Genomic DNA, 21215 nt, shown 5'->3' on the forward strand with positions numbered 1-21215 from the left:
AATGATATAATGTGGGTACTTACTGCACTGTGAAGACTAGTGTACACACCAATAATACTCTCTGGATACTTCCTGCACTGCGAAGACTGGGGTACTCATAAATGATATAATGTGGATACTTCCTGCACTGCGAAGACTAGTGTACACACCAATAATACTCTGTGGGTACTTCCTGAACTGTGAAGACTAGTGTACACACCAATAATACTCTGTGGGTACTTCCTGCACTGAGAAGACTAGTGTACACACCAATAATACTCTGTGGGTACTTCCTGCACTGTGAAGACTGGGGTACTCACCAATGATATAATGTGGGTACTTCATGCACTGTGAAGACTGGGGTACACACCAATAATACTCTGTTGGTACTTCCTGCACTGTGATGACTAGTGTACACACCAATAATACTCTGTGGGTACTTCCTGCACTGTGAAGATCAGTGTACACACCAATAATACTCTGTGGGTACTTCCTGCACTGTGAAGACTAGTGTACACACCAATAATACTCTGTGGGTACTTCCTGCACTGTGATGACTAGTGTACACACCAATAATACTCTGTGGGTACTTCCTGCACTGTGAAGACTAGTGTACACACCAATAATACTCTGTGGGTACTTCCTGCACTGTGAAGACTGGGGTACTCACCAATGATATAATGTGGGTACTTCATGCACTGTGAAGACTGGGGTACTCACCAATGATACAATATGGGTACTTCCTGCACTGTGAAGACTAGTGTACACACCAATAATACTCTGTGGGTACTTCCTGCACTGTGAGGACTAGTGTACACACCCATAATACTCTATGGGTACTTCCTGCACTGTGAAGACTAGTGTACACACCAATAATACTCTGTGGGTACTTCCTGCACTGTGAAGACTAGTGTACACACCAATAATACTCTGTGGATACTTCCTGCACTGTGAAGACTGGGGTACTCACCAATGATATAATGTGGGTACTTCATGCACTGTGAAGACTGGGGTACTCACCAATGATACAATATGGGTACTTCCTGCACTGTGAAGACTAGTGTACACACCAATAATACTCTGTGGGTACTTCCTACACTGTGAAGCCTGGGGCACGCACCAGTCATATCTTGTGGGGCCTTCCTGCACTGTGAAGACTAGGACACTCACCAATGGTATGCTGTCGGTATTTCCTACACTCTGTTGACTGGGGTACTCCCCAATGGTATGCTGGGATAAGCAATGATGACATGCTGTAGGCATTTACTGCACAGGAAGCCCACAATATGCACCAATGATATCATGTGGACATGTCCTGTATTATAAAGGCCAGTGTCTTCACCAACGATAGGCTGTGGGCATTTCCTGCACTGTGAAGATAGGGTAAGTACCAATAACAAAATAACTAAATAAACACAAGAGGGACCCTGAGAAACCAATTCTTAGGGAGCATCCAAGCAGGAAAAAAAAGTAGACTTAAAGAACATCAAAGGAGGTTCTCGGCTATACTTCAACAAATAGGGCAATAGCGCCAAAATATTGAGAACATCCACCCACAGAACAGTTTAGTAGAAAATGTATTTATTTTTCACATATTGGATATTTTATCATTTTTTAGTAGAAAAAGCATATATCAAATTTCAATCCATAGAGATACATCAGAAATACATCAGAAATATTACACGACACATAAAATGCACAAGCCCAACCCCCAAAAAACCCTATCCCATAGATCACATATAAAAAATATACACACTCTGTCAACAGCAACCACCATAAAAAACATACCTAAAAGTGAATCAACAATTAATCAAGAAAAAATAATAAATCACAAAAAATGTATGAAAACAACCAACATTACAAAAAGACATCAAATACAGTAAGGGTATTGTTTAACAAAAAGACAAAAGAGAACAAGAAAAGCGCTGACGCGTGTTTTGCAAGCTAGACAACACACATTAAAACTTCCTTCATCAGGGCGCACATTTTATATTTTTGGATCCTAATTAGTGACCCGGTTTTTGGCCATCAGAAGACTAGTAACATCACACAGTGTGCATGGCTGGGCTGAGAGCACTGTCTGTGGGGGAAAATGTTAAGAGAAAGATACAAAAAATTTAAAGCAGAAAAACTGCAGGTCATGATTCGAGCAAGGCATTCTTAAATAATCATATACTCATCCAAGAACAATCCAAAGGATACTTATAAGAAAAAAGGAAATTTACAGACACACAGTGAGTTGTTATACACATATAACTTTCATGTCTTAAACATAAACCTTGTAGCCCAAAAACCGACGAGTAAATAGTCCCAGATAGCAAGATATATATTTATAAACAGCATGAGGAGGGCCAATAACACACTGGTGGCTTTCCTTCACGAGAAGTTGCCCTTAACACTATTACTGTGATCTGTTGCTGCACGGTAAATGGGCACATGCAGAATCTGGGGTTTTTGTAGTGCTGTGAATGGGTAGGGTGATCTCATGCACTGCAGGATTGGCTCTGCTGTGTGGTTGACAGTCACCCGCTCTCACTGAGGGAATTCCCTGCACTGTGCAGTCTAAAATGATTGCTAGTCCTACCCTCTGGGCAGACGGCAGACCGTGGATAATCACAAGTCCAGGGCTGTGAAGCAAGCAGGCTCCACCCACCAATACACAGTAAAATCCTCGGAACACGTCATTGGCAGGATTTGCACTGCGGTGTGCTTGGCGGTCATCCACTGTCATGGTGGGTATTCCCTGCACTGTGAAGTCTAAAATTATTGCTAGTTCCCCCTGGGCAGACTCCGGATACTCACAAGTCCAGTGAAGGGGCAGCTCCGGCCTTGCACAGCCGGGTTTGGGGGGGGGGGGGGGGGGGGCGGGGGGCAACACAGGCTCCCAGTATCTGTCGGAGCGCCAAAGCATGGCGCTCAGACCAATCTTAGCACGCCTCTCATGCTGGGAAAAGCCTTCCCAGCATGAGAGCTGCGCTGGGATTGTATCTGGGAGCCTGCACAGTGTGCAGAAATTCCTGGAAGGAGGCGAGGATTGGGAGAAAGGCGGCGGCCATCTCCGCAGGTAAGTGTTATATTTTGTATTTATAATTGTCTTTTTTGTGTTCCCCATGCATGCCCCACCACTTCACAGTATGAGCTGCCACTACTGGTCCAGGGCTGTGAAGTAAGCAGGCTCCACACACCACTCTACAATAACATCTGCAGAAAGGTCATTGGACCATGGAAAGCTTTCAAGTGACATATTTTACATTGTATTTCAGGCGAATGTATAATTCGTTTTTTTTGTTTTTTTTAACCAAAGTGTTTCTTAGGTGAAATTGAATGAGAGCAACATTAGCTAGTGTTATTTAAGTAAGTGTGAAATATTGGCTAGGTTTACCTGAGTAGTGTTTATCAAGGGCCCATATTTCTGTGCATGTCGTGGAATTAGATATCTGCCCTGTGTTTGCTCCAGATTACAATGGCTATTTTTTTGAAAAGCATGTTGGAATTATGGGGCTTATTTACAAGCCCCTTGGGCCACCCGTACGTCACGTTCCCCATCTTAAAAATGACACAAACGTGGCGCAACAGGCTTGTAAATAAGCCCCATTAAAATTGCTTTTGATGCTTAACATGTGCCCGTATATCTGGTGCAAAAGGACGAGAAAGATCCAATTATATGCTCTATGTAAATGACCTGATCCAATATTTGATTATTTGATAGATTGTCTTTGAGAAGACAAGATCAATAAACTTTAAAACTGATGTATGACGTTACAACTCGTACATTCACAATGCATACCATTACAACAAAACTTTTACAACGCAGGATCCATTACAACGCACGCCATTACAAAGCATGCCATTACACCGCAGCTCCTATTACAACGCATTCAATTTCAACGTAAGTATCGGTAAGTATTTTTTTTTTTTATTAATGGGAATGTAATAGTAGGGTAAGTGTTGGATAGTGTAGGGGTTAAAATCACTATTCTAACTCCAGGGGGGTGTAATAGTAGGGTAAATACTTACCCATACTTGCGTTGTAATGGCATGCGTTGTAATAGCAGCTGCGTTTTTAATGGCATGCGTTGTAATGGATCCTGCGTTGTAAAAGTTTTGTTGTAATGGTAGTGCGTTGTTTTAGTTGCATTGTAATGGCTGTTTCCCCTTTAAAACCATAAATGTCTAGTGGTTGGCTCACCAATGCAAGAATGGCAGCACTTCTCTTTGGTACTAAAATGTTCCCACAAAGTTTTTAATGTGCAGAGACAGATTGAAGGAGGCTGTGGTGTGGTGTGTGGTTATGTCATGGCAAACTCTTCTGTACATCTCATACAATGTGGGCTTGAATATTTCAATCTTCTAAATGTCACAGATGCACTGTTTCATCATGCTTTGGAGCCTACCTCCCTTGATCAAAATTGAAATACATGTTTGCTTGGTTGCCACATTGCAAAAAGGGCCAGCGACGGCTCCTTCACAATGGTGGAGGAGCGTCACCCCACTGGTTCAGAGCCAGCAGCTGAAAAATAAAACTATATTTTACTATCATTTTATTTTTCAGCCAATGGCTGAGCCAGCGTGTGCAGGGAGGGGCAGGCCGGGGCATGGGAGGGGGAGGAGGAGTGGTTGGTGCACTTTTAACCGCAAATGTCAGTTTGGCCGGCCGCCTCAGGATCCCCCCTCCTTTTGCTCTCTCAGCCCCCTACACCCACCCACCACTCCTTATCTGTGTTGCCCGCCACTGGGAGGGGCTTGTGACAAGTCTTGTGCCCTGCTCACCCTGCATCAGTCAGGAGTGGTGTGGTGCATTCCTGTTTTAGCATCAACTTTGTCCATCTGTGTCCTTTTCAGCCCAACTTCTCTTGCATCATTTCGGATAAAGGATGTCTCCGCACTGGAGGTGAATGAGCCCTTAACTTATATAATTACATTCTTAGTGGTCACCGTGGACAAACATGCAGTTTTGCATTTCTTATTGCTAAAGTGGTGGTCCCCAATGTTGTCAACAATGGCACTACAGCATTAATTATAGCGAAGAAACATCTCAAAATTTGAATTACACAGTAAGTGCATGAATGTCAAGTTTGCAGGACATTTACACTAATATAGGGTGCATCTAAAGTCAGTAGATAAAAACCCATCAAGGTGGGCTAATAATAAAGCGATTGACGTGTGCTTTACCTTAACTCTTACCGGACGCACACTCACACAGAATGAGTGCCAGTCCCAACCTTGCTTGTTTCACAACGGGTCTAACCCCACCTTTCATCCTATTGATGTTGATAAACTACTTGCACCCTGAATGATATAGTTATACATATCTACAAAGTTGGCAGTTTGGTGTTTTTTCTTCATTTCACATGTTTCTCCAAAATAATGTAGATGTCCTGTATTCAGCAGAGTTTGTAAGAGAATAGGGGAAAAACCTTTTCTGAAAATGTCAACTTATTCTTAAAAAATTACAGATATTTAGGCACGATTACTGTACTTCAACTGAAATTCCTGGATAACACAGCAGAAGTATGGGGTTTTCTTCAAGCCTGATCCCCGGATATTTGGGTTTCCTATAAAATCCACCTGTAAACTCGAATTTCTCTGTACCAACCAGGGCTAGAATGCCTACCCAACCATGAAACATGTGTGACTTAACACCAGTGTTTCAACAGCTGAACTGGCCAGACATGACTTGCATGTAGGTTTAACCCCTTGGCCACGGCGGTAATTACGCCCGGCGCTGAGGGGTATCGCGGCACTGCCACGCTCGTGAGGGAACCACGCCATCATGAGCCACGGACGAGCTGAGCTCATGACGGCGTGGTTCCGTCACGACTCCGCCCTCTCACTAATTCGCCCACACAGGCGGGGAATCAGTGTCGCGTGGGCGGAGTGGCCGCAGCATGACTGAACGACGCCGTCATGAGCACACATCGCCCGTGGCTCATGACGGCGTGGTTCCGTTATGAGCAGGGAAGGGGTTAAGCATCATGAGCCTCAAGGGGCACTGGCTGCCTTCCAGTAGCTTGGACAGGGCAACATTTTGAGGGAAGGCTCCTCCTCTTCCCAGTAATAAACATTCCTTTGCAAAGCTGTACTGTAAGCAGACATGAAGTTGCTACCTCTGTTACTAGTTCTACCCTGAAGCCACCATCGGAATTCAGAGAACTCAAGATAAGGATCAACAGATAAACACTAGTGCACGCATTACATTCTGTAAACCTGGCTCTACAGGAGATGGATAAGTGGAAGCTGGTTTGATCCTCTCGTACAGCAGTGTCTGACTGCAAGGAGTCTGGGGAAATGTGTCCAGTCCTCACGCGCATCCAGAGTCTGATATACAAGGAGTTCTGGTGAAACTGGTTCAACTTCACATGCAGCCAGAGTTTGAGATGCACTGAGGTCTGGGGAAACTGGTCCAGTCCTCAACAGCAGCCAGAGTCCCAGATGTGACGAGGGCTGAGTAAACTAGTCCACACATCATGCACAGCCGGAGTCTGAGATGCAAGAAGATCTGGTGAAACTGGTTCAACTTCACATGAAGCCACAGTTTGAGATGCACTGAGGTCTGGGGAAACCGGTCCAGTCCTCAACAGCAGCCGGAGTCCCAGATTTGACTAAGTCTGGGGAAACTAGTCCACACATCATGCAGCCGGAGTCTGAGATGCAAGAAGATCTGGTGAAATGGGTCGAACCCTCACAAGCAGCTAGAGTGAGAGATGCATGGAGATCCTGTGAAACTGGCTCAACCCTCACCAGCAGCCAAAGTCCGAGATGCAAGGAGGTCTGGTGAAACTGGACCATCCCTCACCAGCAGCTGAAGTCCCAGATGTGAGGAAGTCTGCTGAAATGGGTCCAGCCCTCACATGCAGCCAGAGTCTGAGATGCACTGAAGTGGTGTGCAAGTGGCCCAACCCTCAACAGCAGCCGGTGTCCCAGATGTGAGGTCTGATAAAACTGGTCCAACCCTCAATAGCCTCCAGAGATCCAGATGTGAGGAGGCCCAGTGGAGCTGGTCAAACCTTCTCGTACAGCAATAATTCGTGGTGAGCGGAGGTCAGTGGAAGCTGGTCTGCATCTCCTCCCGCTGCACGGTGAAGAGGAGAAAAAACTTACATCGTGGTCTCCACAATGACATGGGTTGGCTTGGTGAAGTCTCCATTGGCGACCCCGTTGGGACAGAATGGGGTGGCTGCTTCGGTCTCCTTGGCCCAGCGGTTGAGCTCTCGAGGGGCAGCCACTGATATTATCCTCTGTAACAATAAGAGAAAGGGGTCGTTAGAGAGCGCCAGCGAGCTGGCATGCTATCTTCAGTAATAGCACGCCATAATCAGATTTTGCCCCATCTCCGATAGAGTTTCTGGTTGATGGGTGTAGGCATTCTGCACTTTTGTGACTACTATAAGACAAAACATGTTGTAAACTTTTTATCGCAAAGTCAATTGTAAAGCAACAATGTAAATGGTAGACTATTAAAACTGGAAACCTTTGTGGACAGCTGTTAGGTATGCTGCCAGTAAACATAGTTCCAAAAGTCTCACAAAGGGTTGATGAAATGTGTTTAAAAATAACCTCTATAAACACGAGACAATTGACAATTTCTGAGGGTAGGTGAGTTCAAACAACGAGAAGATGTCAATTCGGGGAGCATAAAGAGTCCGTAGTAAGTGAGACAATTGATAAGGAAGGAGTTCCTGATTGCTCAGAATATTTGTTAAATGTTCTCCTTGATTAATGACGTTCAAAGGCTTGCATCACCATCCTTCTGTCCTGCCAGCCCGCCGGATCAGATTGTATGTAGTTGGGACCCAGAAAAATCAGGGCATCATGCTTCCAACATTCCATTTTCAGTCCTGTTTCTTCCACAGAGTAATATTAATAAATGACACTGGGTCGCCTCACAAGACATCTGGGGTGGACTTCTGAAATAATTTCACTTATACTACCAGGAAGCTGACACAGATTCATAGTACTGTCATGAATAGTCATTTACACATGTAGAAATGCACATATATACTTTTCCACGTGAGGAAATGTCGTACTGAGGTGGCTTTACACATTCCATTTGTATTTGTCTGTGTTCCACTTCCTCAGCAGGCTTAAATGTTTCACTATGGAATCAACACCTCTCCCTACACCCACCATCAATTCTGTGGGTGTCCCCTCTCATTTTCATCCTGAAAACGGATTTTTACCCCTGCTGTTGACAGAAGTAAATCTCAGACCATTTACACAGCTGCAAAAAAAACTGTAAAACGCTGAATTCCCACAAATCTGCACATTTGCATTTCATTAACGCTTGTAAATGGATCCACATGGAAATATGCACAAATCAACCCTAAGAGCAGATTAGCCCAAAAGGGAATTGTAACACGCTGGTCGGAAAGCCCATTTGTGATTTAAAATTGACACTATTCCCGGTTCCATCAATTAGGAGTTTGCACTCATAAATTACGTTATTTTCAATGTTTTGTATATTTAGGTGTGGAGATACCGGGTTGAATTTGGCTCAATGTCTGTTGCATACATATTCTCTAACTATAAGGCCCAGAGGCCATACACATCTAATGTTGTTGTAGGCAAATAATAAGTACCCTGAGACCTCACTATATATCTAGAACGCTAGGCCTAATTTTCATGATCGGCTCCAGGATGCAAGTTAATCCTGTTTAAGACTTACACATTATAGTCCTTTGAAGATTTATCTGACTTGCTATGTGCTTATTTCAAAGTATAAATAAATACACCATGGAAGGTATTCTACAGTGTCATACTCTAACTGTCCGCTAGATGTCAACCATGCACCACTATGCCATCGTTCATTACAAACAGGTTACAACTGATGCATTGGCCAGAGAAACATTGTAAGCATCTGTATTTGGACCACCATTGTAAGCCTGAGATTGTTGAAACAGATTTATACATTAGCTTTCCGAATCTTACAGGACTTCCAAATACACTGAATTAGCAAAACGTGACAGTTTATATTGCTAGGGGTTATTGTCATACATGTGTCATTGTACATTGAACTATACTTTCTGTGGTAAGCAGAAACATTCATATAAGGAGGAACATATATATTACACTACAAGCGATGTGTATATCAGACAATGTTATAACTGCTGCTTCTATGTTCATATAGGTGCATATATAGAGGGGTTTGTGCCTGCTACTAAAACTCTAACAAATGTCATGGAAAAATTGCATACTTGACCACAAGAAAACTGTGGGGCAGATTTACAATGAAAGTGACTCAGTGCATTCCGCAAGCCATTTGGCTGCGCCACACTGAGTCACTTTCAAAGCACAGGGATGTGACATATTTACAACAATATATTGCATCTCTGTGCTTCCCCCTGCGCTGGAGCACAAACCGCAGCCATGCGCCGACGCAAGCACCCTTGCACCATGGTGCAAGGATGCCTGCACCGTGGGAGATTGTTTTTGTACAGGAAGGGGCACTGTTCTGCACGAAAACAATCACTACAGGCATTTTCCTCTTTCAATGCATGCTGTAGAATTCAGCACACATTGAAAGAGGAAAAAACTAGGAGAAATGAAAACATTTCTCCTTGTTGCGCCTCCCACACCTCCCCTATGAGGCGTAGCATTCACATGCATTTCCAGATTTACGATTCCTCGTCAATCTGGAAATGTGTCTCGTTACATGGGTGTTGCTTGGGAACACCCACAGCAACAACCATGGAACGCCCCTTTCACGCAAAGTGCTGCGTGTAAAGGGGCCATGTTTACCAGGACAGGAAAAGCCTCGCAAGGTGGCTTTTCCTGGCCTTGTAAATATTGAGCAGTAGCATGCGCAACCAGTACATCACAAAGTGTACTGGTGGCGCAGAGGGCTTGTAAATCTGCCCGTGTGACTATAAGACCATGTAAATATTACTGCTTCTGTGTACGTGTGGGTATTTGTATATAGAGGTTCTTTCCAACCATACAACATGCACCTTCACCTCAATGAGTGACCCTTTCGACTGTACAATGCGGATGGCCACTACCATCGGGATACAGATCATGGAGGAGAGAGCCAGGCACCAGCCCAGGCCGATCGCCCAGTCAGGATATGTGTAGGTTTTGTTGTACGTCAGAGGTGTGTATTTGACCAGGGAAAAGATAAAGCAACTCTGAAACACAAAAATGGATGAAGAATTTTAGTTATGAAGGCAATGCCAACAGATGAAGCAGAACAACATCCAAGAAATGCTGCAATCCCGAAAATCCTAAATGCTATAATTCCCGTACCCTGTAGCAAATCTGCCCTCTTTTAGGGCAGAGGAGCGTTGACCCCCTGCTGCCAGCACCAGAAAGGTGAAAAATAAAATGGCATTAAAATGCATTTATTACCATTTAATTTTTGTTTTCCCCACTCGCAACGTGTTTGGGGGCGGGGCTACTGGTGCTGACTGGCAGCAGGGGTGAGGTGCTCACTACACTAGTTTTCGCAGTGCATGTCCCTTTGGATGGCTGTCTTGCAATGGCGAGCCTGACGTGCGATGTAAACCTCTCCACACTGCTGTAGCGTCGAGGAGCACACTCCAGCAAATCCTGGCGCTGCTAACAGCAGCATTAGAGCAGTGTCTGGATTGGTGTGTAGAAGTGCTGCAGATGCTGAGGAACTGACGCATGAGGAGTCGAGGACCGGTGGAGACGAGCCAAGGTGCCAGCACATGGGTAAGTGCATTTTTATTTTGCATCTCATGTTTTATACTACATTATGTTTGGCTACTGTATAAGAGCGTGTGTATTTCAGTACTCCCCAGTCTCTTCATTAGTAAACCCACACATTTTGGAAGTTCTGGCAAACATTGAGAGGGTCATTTAAGAAAACTGTTGCATCGCTGCGTGAAAACAGCGATACAACAGGTTTCACTGTGCCCTGCTTGCGAGGATGGATGTACCGTATTTAATGTACAGCGCTCTATATCGCAAGGAGTTACAGATATGCCAGTATTTCTGACTTATCTGTAGGCGCAAAAGTGGCGCATTGCTGTGATGTGTCTGAAAACAGATGCTACTACGGTAATGTATCCTTTCACATGGGGCAAGTCTCATGTGAAAGGGCCTGCGTCAGTCATACGGGCCTGCTGTAAGGCAGGCGTAAGATATTGATGTAGTAGAGTCCTAGAAGTATCGCAGTGAAATCTCATAGATTCCACTGTGCCACTTCTTTGACCGTTTATTGCGGGGGAACACCCACCCTGCATATATTATACCTGACGCAAGTATAATGCAGCCCCAGGCCTTTACAAAGTGGTGCATCTACTTAGATGCGTCACTTCATGAATATGGCACAATCTGGCATATTATTTACGCTGCCGCAGCTTCACAAAAAGTGGCATAACAGGGGCGTAAAAGTGTTCACGCCTCCATAATTGGGCCCTGAGTTTCCAGGCCTAGAGTCAACTACCTCGTCAACCTCCGTGCACTTTGTGTGGTTTTTATATATGACTGCAGCCTCTCACTGAAGCCTACTGACTGGAAACAGGCGCGCAGGAAAACGTATTGAGCCCTTTTTGGGGTTTAAAATAAATAATGCACTGTCTGAATCAGATTCCCACGGTCTGCCTACATGAGGCAAAAGTTTGGACAAAATATGTATCAAAACCAAATTATGAAACGTCTGCGTGCTTTATACATAATCCATGGCGATTCAGCACTAACACAAGGATACCACATGCCTCTAATTTCCGATCCACCATATTGTTCTGTACTTTCAACACAGTCTTTCATAATGCATGATAACATCTGCAATGTGCCGATAAAGAAACCCCTCTCACTCAGTTGTTGGTACATCGTTTTTAATTACAGCCCATTCCTCTGGCTGTGCATACTGTGTCAATGAAACATTCGAGTGGCAGCTTGTCTCTCTGAGGTTACTTTCTGCCTCTGTGCAGATATCAGCTGTCCCTCTATTCAGCGACAGTTGTACCCTGCCAACCAGTGGCGGCCGGTGCAGGTAAGAGCGGTGAGGTGTGGGAGTCGACAACCGATGAGGGAACAAAGTATATAAAATTAAACCCACTTACCAATGTCGACTCCCCCCACCCGCCCGCCCCGCCCCTCTTACCTGCACCAAATATGACTACTTCCAACAACTGGATAAAAAAAGGTGAAAACAATGATTTGCCCACTCTTTTTTTTCCCGAAAATGATTACCCTTGATCCTGTCTTATAATAGTTAGACTTGCACGCAACGTTTATGCCTCACCACTTTCAAATGCCACCAACCGCCACTGAGTAAATCCGACCACATTAGTAGTACTCAAATGTTGGTTTATGCTGGCCGTTGCGGGCATCAGGGAATTGGACTGGGAGGCTGGAGGGGTGGGGAAGATTTTGGAGCGGTGGGAGCCGGTCTTGCAGCGATGCTGTAATATCGGCCCCCAGTACCAAAAGCAACAGAAAGACTACAGTGGAGTGTCAGCCTATTCCGCCAGGAAAGCAATGGCACTACATTCAGGGCTTCCTTGATAATGTCACTGGACTTTGCATAAATAATTTATGCATAAAATGTTGTGCTAATTCTCCCAAAAAAGGCTCCAATGAGCTATTGCTTATGAAAGAGGCTGTTATTCATGTTCATTTGGCAGGCTGTTATATATAAAGCAGGTTCATAAAAATATATATATATATGGACGAAGTGATAATTTACATTCACACTTTGGAGATACACTGAGGGACATTTCATGAAAAAGGATACACCTACCTTAATGGAGCAATTCACTGAAAAAAAAGGATATCTCTTTTTACACAGCTCTGCACAGCTAGCATCCACCAACAATAGGCATTCTTGAATGTTCCATTATTGCATGATGTCAGCTTGGGTTTCGAGGCGTGTTATGACATCATCATTAACAGAATTCCAATAGAAGCCCATGTTCACACCAGAACATGGGCTTCTATGGGATTTCACAACAGTATATTATCAAGCCCATTATCGCCGCTTCAGCAACAGTTTCCAGCCGCTAAAGCGGCGATAATTTTAACGACCATTTCTTGATAATATGCCCCGTTATTTTTATGACCAAATGTGAATGAAAACGTGTTACCTTAAACAGTATTAATTGCACAGAATAATAGTTAAAATTATTGCATTTATATTAGATTAATGAAAAATTCAAATGGAACTTTTACTTTGAACAAACAACTGAATCTGTTATTTCTCCTAGAGAAAACTGCACGCTTTACAAAGAAGGCCTCAAAACTACCATTAGGGTTAATTTGCCTTTAACGTAGAAATGTAGAAAAAAGTGTTTTATTCTTCATAGTGACTATTGTGTTATTTCTTGTCGATGGCTATGTGTTCGGAGTATCAGTGTTGTGATGCAAAAACAAGAACATTGCATTCCTTTGGGTTTCTTTCCAACATAAAACAAGTTTCGTACTGGAAACTTAAATCCCAATTCAACACTTTGCGGCAGTTTCTGACACTTTTGGTAACACTGCACTGGCACAAGGTATTGCAAAATACAGCCCTTACTTTATTGCCAGTAGTGGTGCGATTATCTTGGTACAGTGTATTCTCCAGTCAGAACACGTCTGTAATAAAAAACGAATGTAGTAGCACTGATAGAGGGCATTCAATTATAAAAGTCTCAACAAAGGCACTTATGGTAACATTAAATTCCCTGTACTTTCGAAAGGAAGAAGGATTGGGGCCCATCGGGGGGAGGGGGAGGCAGCACCGACCACAGACACAATTTATGGTGTGACAAAGGCCGCTTTATTGGAAGAAGGTGCACCTTACAAACACAAAAAACCCTTGGCCTGTGCCGTACAAAATGAAACCTCACTAAATATGAACTACCTAACAACCCCCCACCCCCACCTCACTACCTAACTAAATACCTTGTCATATATAATCCCCCCCTGTCCAACAACCCAGGCCTCCTACCATTTTCCCCCATTGACTAGGAAGAAACGCCCACCGTCATCAACGCACACCAGCACCTGTTCCAGCGACACAAACTCCCTTTACAATAACAAACACCCCTTTGATGCACTGGCTCCCAACATCCGCCTCACACCTGAAAACCCTCTGGCCGAATCAACGCACACAACCCCCCCCCTCCGGCCCCCCTAATGCACATAGGGAGGGCGGGCGGGAAAAAACGCTCCGTCTCCGACCCCCTGACCGGCTGCTGTGTCACTGCCACCGAAATGGTGGCCAGTGACACAAAATGGCTGGATTTAATTTCCCCAGCCCAAACAAAGCCCAACCAGAGCCCAATCCTGCCACCAGCCCAAATAACAGCCAGCCCAAGTACGGTGCTGGCCCTAGCTCCCCCCCCCGGGCTCCCAAAACCCCCCGGTGGTAGCAGGCCTCCCGCCGGTCGGCCGGGCACCCCCCCAAAGCCCTATTGAGGTCTTGCAGAGAGCAAAAAACGTGTTGATTTAATTCATCAGGATGGTACATTGATCAGCAACAGAAGTACTAGAGGTGATCCTAACATCATTAGCTACTTTTTCTATATGTTTAAATTATAACTTGTTTGTGTCTGCATATATTTAGAGGAATGCTGTATGGTATGTTATGTTATACACCCATTTATTGGATACAAAATGAGCCACTACAGAGCTGCTGTTAATCTTTGTTTATTTTTGAGCTGACGAGAGAGTTGTGCATTTCTGCTAACGAGAGACATAATTCTTATTTTAATTTCAAACAATGTATTGCTGGAAATTAAAATGTGTTTGTTCTAATGAGAGACGAACTACTCTATTTCTCGTTAGCAAAAAATAAATACAGGTTAACAGCAATCCTTGTATCCAACGGAACAGAAAGATACTATGGCAAAAGCAAAATAAAATGTATAATGAGTAGCAAATTTAGCAGGTGTCTAAAGCATGAAGCACACCATGGACATGTTCTTCCCTGGAAAACAGATTCTGTGGACATAGGGCATCTGAACTCGGGTTCCAACAGGCCAGGCGTGTTGAACTATTGAGCTGGTGATCTGTGCACTATTACCCTTCTAGTGGATTGCAGAAATGGTCCTGTTATACAGATGTTTCAATTTCTTCAGAATTTCCTCAACTTCCTATTTGAATTTCAAGTAACAAATTGTTTGAAATTAAAATAGTAATTTAAGTGCAGTTTGCCTAACCACATCCATGCTGGTGACGGAACCACTCCGTCACCAGCCACGGACACGCTGTGCTGGTGACGGAGTGGTTCCGTCACGGCCCGGCTGCCGCGCCTGCGCTGCAGTGATTTCACGCCTGCGCGGCGCATTCTATTGAGCGGGCGGGGCTGTGACGGAACCACTCCGTCACAAGCACAGCGCGCCCGTGGCTCGTGATGGAGTGGTTCCGTCACGAGCATGGTGGCACTGCCCGGCCCCCCCACCCTCCCACGCTGCTGCGGAATTACTGCCCCAGCCAAGGGGTTAAAAGCCTACTTTAAAAGGGGCCCCCTCTGGAGAAGAAAAGAACATTTCATGAGTCAATGAGACACCTACATGTGGTGGGTAGCATGAGGGGTAGTTGATTAATACCAGGACGTTTCCTTGTGAACACCTGTGTCCCTTTTCAGGTGAAGAGAAGTCCATAAATGAGCACAGACCAAAACTCACGAAGTTCCTGATATTGTGACCAATAAATGCACATAAATATCTATAGCAAGGGTTTTCTCTTCCACCCCTCTGTCTGGGACTAGCTGCAATACTCTTGGAATTGTTTTTTCTGATAAGATAGCATTTATGTACTCTTTCTTTCTGGCGGCTGCTAGGAATGTGCCTAGCTTTGATGTTTGGTCTGAGCCTTCATCTGACTGTAACAGATTACTCCAGTTTATTTGAGCTGGACGAGTTACAATCATGTAAATCTGGCTCCCCCTTGATCCAGCCTCTCCTGGCGTCTTGGCTCGAGGAATGGTGAAACTGCTTATGATATTTAGAGAGCTTCTTAACCCCTTCGCTGCTAGGCCTTTTCCCCCTCCTGTGCTAAGGCTTTTTTTGGTGTTTTGGGGTAGTGCGCGCTTAGGTCCTTGTAACTTTTTGACCACATAAGGGATCCGCGCCAAATTTGCGTCCTTTTCTTCCAACATCATGGGGATTCTAAAGGCGCCCAGGGTTTGTGGATTCCCTTGGAGGGGTCCCAGAAATTAACCAAAATATAGTGGTTTTTTTGTTTTTTTCAGAAAAATGGGAAAAACGGGCTGCAAATGAAAGCCTCTGGCTTTTCCCCTGAAAATGGTATCAAAAAAGGGTTTGTGGGGCTGAATTCTCCATTTTCTCAGCTTTTAGGGAATGACAGTGTTTTGTCAGAGAACCGAAATTTTTCACTCAGTTTTGGCATTTTTCTGGGACATAGCCTATTTTTGCTATTTTTAGAGTTTTCCACCTCCTTCCAGTTAATGGTAGAAATGAGTTTGAAAGCAATAATGGATCCTGGAAAGCTTTACATTTTCGAAAAATAGACAAAATTCTGAATTCAGAAAGGGGTCATTTGTCTAAATCCATGAAGGTTTCGTTATAGAAACTAACAGTTAGATATTGGAATATTTGAAAATTTGTTGAAAACAACAGCCTTTTGTCTCAACGTTTTCACCTATAACTTTCTCTAATTTTGACAGCTCTTGGAAAGCAATATACCGTTACATCCGTTAGACCTTCCTGGTTGTGGGGATATATGGGACTTGTAGTTTCACCAAGAACCCGACGAACCCAGATCCAAAAACTGAGCAGCAACTTGCAATGGTATTTTTTCATTTACTGGGTATAGTGCACTTTGTCTTGGAAAATGTACACATGGAATAATCTGTATGAAAGACACCTATGTATGTATGAATTGGGTACAAATTATAGAGTTCAGAAACAGTATATAATTGCACATTTTCAAAGTTGGGAATACTCATACTAGCATGAGAATTATTGGTCATTTTTCATAAAGTTTTTTTTTCTACACAATATCTTTCATTCAAAGGGAGAAATGCAAGAAAGCTCAATTGGTAATAACAGTTGATTTACAAATCTGAATTACCCCAAGTGTCCCGATAAAAACGCCTTGTGCCTGCGACAGGAAACGGCGCAAAATGCAACGTGGTCACACCTAAATTTTGCAGTTACAAATTGACCCTTTTTTGGCAAAGTGCCTACCTGTAGTTTTTGCACCCTAGTTCTTCCGGCACCTAGGGAAACCTAGCAAACCTATACATTTTTGAAAAGTAGACACCCAGGGGAATTCAGGATGGGATGACTCGACTGCCTACCACCAGGTTTTGTTACCCAGAATCCCTTGCAAAGCTCAGATTTTGACAAAAAAAACACATTTTCCTCACATTTCTGTGGTGGAAAGTTCTGGAATCTGCGTGGATCAACAAATTTCCACCCACCCAGCGTGCCCCCAGGTCTCCCGAAAAAAATGGTACCTCACTTGTGTGGGTCGGCCTTGTGCCTACGACGGGAAACGGCACAAAATGCAACGTGGTCGCTCCTCAATTTCCCAGTGAAATCTTAAGCTCTTTGGACAAAGAGACTACCTTTTGTTTTTGAGCCGTAGCTCAACCAGCACCTAGGAAAACCTAGCAAACCTATACATTTTTGAAAACTAGACACCCAGGGCAATTCAGGATGGGGTGACTCGTCTGCCTACCCCCAGGTTTTGTTACCCAGAATCCCTTGCAAACATAAATATTTGACCAAAAAAACACATTTTCCTCACATTTCTGTGGTGGAAAGTTCTGGAATCTGCGTGGACCAACAAATTTCCACCCACCCAGCGTGCCCCCAGGTCTCCCGAAAAAAATGGTACCTCACTTGCGTGGGTAGGCATAGTGGCTGCGACATGAAACAGCGCAAAACGCAGCATGGTCGCACCTCAATTTCCCAGTGAAATTTAGCACGATTCGGACAAAAAGACTACCTTTTCTTTTTGCGCCGTAGCTCTGCCAGCACCTAGGGAAACCTAGCAACCCTATACATTTTAGAAAACTAGACACCCAGGGCAATTCAGGATGGGGTGACTCGTCTGCCTACCCCCAGGTTTTGTTACCCAGAATCCCTTTCAAACAAAAAAATTTGACCACAAAAACACATTTTCCTCACATTTCTGTGGTGGAAAGTTCTGGAATCTGCGTGGATCAACAAATTTCCATCCACCCAGCGTGCCCCCAGGTCTCCCGAAATAAATGGTACCTCACTTGCGTGGGTAGGCATAGTGGCTGCGACATGAAACAGCGCAAAACGCAGCATGGTCGCACCTCAATTTCCCAGTGAAATTTTGCACGATTCGGACAAAAAGACTACCTTTTGTTTTTGCGCCGTAGCTCTGCCAGCACCTAGGGAAACCTAGCAAACCTATACATTTCTGAAAACTAGACACCCAGGGCAATTCAGGATGGGGTGACTCGTCTGCCTACCCCCAGGTTTTGTTACCCAGAATCCCTTTCAAACAAAAATATTTGACCAAAAAAACACATTTTCCTCACATTTCTGTGGTGGAAAGTTCTGGAATCTGCGTGGATCAACAAATTTCCATCCACCCAGCGTGCCCCCAGGTCTCCCGAAATAAATGGTACCTCACTTGCGTGGGTAGGCATAGTGGCTGCGACATGAAACAGCGCAAAACGCAGCATGGTCGCACCTCAATTTCCCAGTGAAATTTTGCACGATTCGGACAAAAAGACTACCTTTTGTTTTTGCGCCGTAGCTCTGCCAGCACCTAGGGAAACCTAGCAAACCTATACATTTCTGAAAACTAAACACCCAGGGCAATTCAGGATGGGGTGACTCGTCTGCCTACCCCCAGGTTTTGTTACCCAGAATCCCTTACAAACATAAAAATTTGACCAAAAAAACACATTTTCCTCACATTTCTGTGGTGGAAAGTTCTGGAATCTGCGTGGATCAACAAATTTCCACCCACCCAGCGTGCCCCCAGGTCTCCCGAAAAAAATGGTACCTCACTTGCGTGGGTAGGCATAGTGGCTGCGACATGAAACCGCGCAAAACGCAGCATGGTCGCACCTCAATTTCCCAGTGAAATTTAGCACGATTTGGACAAAAAGACTACCTTTTGTTTTTACGCCGTAGCTCTGCCAGCACCTAGGGAAACCTAGCAAACCTATACATTTCTGAAAACTAGACACCCAGGGCAATTCAGGATGGGGTGACTCGTCTGCCTACCCCCAGGTTTTGTTACCCAGAATCCCTTACAAACATAAAAATTTGACCAAAAAAACACATTTTCCTCACATTTCTGTGGTGAAAAGTTCTGGAATCTGCGTGGATCAACAAATTTCCACCCACCCAGCGTGCCCCCAGGTCTCCCAAAAAAAATGGTACCTCACTTGCGTGGGTAGGCATAGTGGCTGCGACATGAAACCGCGCAAAACGCAGCATGGTCGCACCTCAATTTCCCAGTGAAATTTAGCACGATTCGGACAAAAAGACTACCTTTTGTTTTTACGCCGTAGCTCTGCCAGCACCTAGGGAAAACTAGCAAACCTATACATTTCTGAAAACTAGACACCCAGGGCAATTCAGGATGGGGTGACTCGTCTGCCTACCCCCAGGTTTTGTTACCCAGAATCCCTTACAAACATAAAAATTTGACCACAAAAACACATTTTCCTCACATTTCTGTGGTGGAAAGTTCTGGAATCTGCGTGGATCAACAAATTTCCACCCACCCAGCGTGCCCCCAGGTCTCCCGAAAAAAATGGTACCTCACTTGCGTGGGTAGGCATAGTGGCTGCGACATAAAACAGCGCAAAACGCAGCATGGTCGCACCTCAATTTCCCAGTGAAATTTAGCACGATTCGGACAAAAAGACTACCTTTTGTTTTTGCGCCGTAGCTCTGCCAGCACCTAGGGAAACCTAGCAAACCTATACATTTTTGAAAACTAGACACCCACGGGAATTCAGGATGGGGTGACTCGTCTGCCTACCCCCAGGTTTTGTTACCCAGAATCCCTTGAAAACATAAAAATGTGACCAAAAAAACACATTTTCCTCACATTTCTGTGGTGGAAAGTTCTGGAATCTGCGTGGATCAACAAATTTCCACTCACCCAGCGTGCCCCCAGGTCTCCCGAAAAAAACGGTACCTCACTTGCGTGGGTAGACATAGTGGCTGCAACAGGAAACGGTTCAAATCGTACGGTGGTGAACTTACATTACCTTATTGCAAAACTACCTTGATTTTGGGGGGGGGGATCTGAATTTGTGGCCCGGGGCTCGGTGGTATTCTTTGCAAAGTAGCAAACCCAAACAGTTCTGAAAACTAGACACCCGGGGGAGTCCAGGGAGGTATGGCATGCATGGGTCCCCCAATGTTTTCCTACCCAGAACTCTCTGCAAACCTTAAAGTTAGGTAAAAATTGCACTTTTCCAAACTTTTTGGCGTGGGATCGCCGTGCCGGCAAAAAAGTCGTACCACCCTGCGTTCCCCTTGTTCTCCCGAGTAAAAGGATACCTCACTTGTGTGGGTGCCCCAAAGCAGAACACCCCAAAAATGAATTTTGAAAAAGGTAGTTTTTACTCATATTTACGTTTTACAAATTAAGCACCCCAGCCTAAGTCACTTGCCTTTGGCCCACCCACACAAGTGAGGTATCATTTTACTCGGGAGAACAAGGGAAACGCTGGGTGGTAGGACATTTGTTCCGGCAGCGAGATCCCACCCAAAAAAGTATGGAAAAGTTGGTTTTTGGACCAAAATTTCAGGTTTGCAGGGGTTTCTGGGTAGGAAAACATTGGGGGACCCACACATGCCATACCACCCTGGACTCCCCCGGGTGTCTAGTTCTCAGAACTGTTTGGGTTTGGTAGTTTCCAAAGATGCCTGCCAAGCCCCGGGCCAAAAGCTCAGGTGACCCCCTCAAAAAATAAGATTATTTGGCTAAAGGTAATGTTTTCGTCTCCACAGTATGAATTGGGCCTTTTCCTAAAGCAGCCGCTATGCCTACCCACGCAAGTGAGGTACCATTTTTATCAGGAGACCTTGGGGAACGCTGGGTGGGAGGTAATTTGTGTGAGCCCAGTGATGCCACGCTTTCCCACACTAAAACGTGTGAAAAAAAATGATTTTTTCCAAGCAAAAAATGAGGTTTGCAAGGGATTCTGGGTAAAGGAACGTTGGAGGATCCACGCAAGCCATACCTCCTTGGAAGCCCCCGGGTGTCTACTTTTCAGAAATGTGTGTGTTTGGTAGGTTTCCCTAGATGGCTGTCTCGCACGGGGCCAAAAACCCGGGTAACCCCTCTTGCAAAAGCTGGTGGACATGAATTCT

General features: G+C 44.7%; 1 protein-coding gene across 1 annotated transcript in view; it reads right to left on the bottom strand.

Moving 5' to 3' along the window:
- Positions 1-7016: 7016 nt before the first annotated feature.
- The window catches only part of LOC144782385 (sodium- and chloride-dependent taurine transporter-like), a 300110-nt gene continuing 285911 nt past the window's right edge, over positions 7017-21215 (bottom strand). The window contains exons 12-13 of the mRNA XM_078661712.1: positions 9933-10103; positions 7017-7217 (exon numbers count right to left, since the gene is read on the bottom strand). Of these exons, the coding sequence (XP_078517838.1) occupies positions 7077-7217; positions 9933-10103 (312 nt within the window). The 3' untranslated portion in view covers positions 7017-7076. The remainder of the gene's footprint in view (positions 7218-9932; positions 10104-21215) is intronic.

This window comes from Lissotriton helveticus, chromosome 9 (assembly GCF_964261635.1).
Source record: "Lissotriton helveticus chromosome 9, aLisHel1.1, whole genome shotgun sequence".
Taxonomy (NCBI): Eukaryota; Metazoa; Chordata; class Amphibia; order Caudata; family Salamandridae; genus Lissotriton; species Lissotriton helveticus.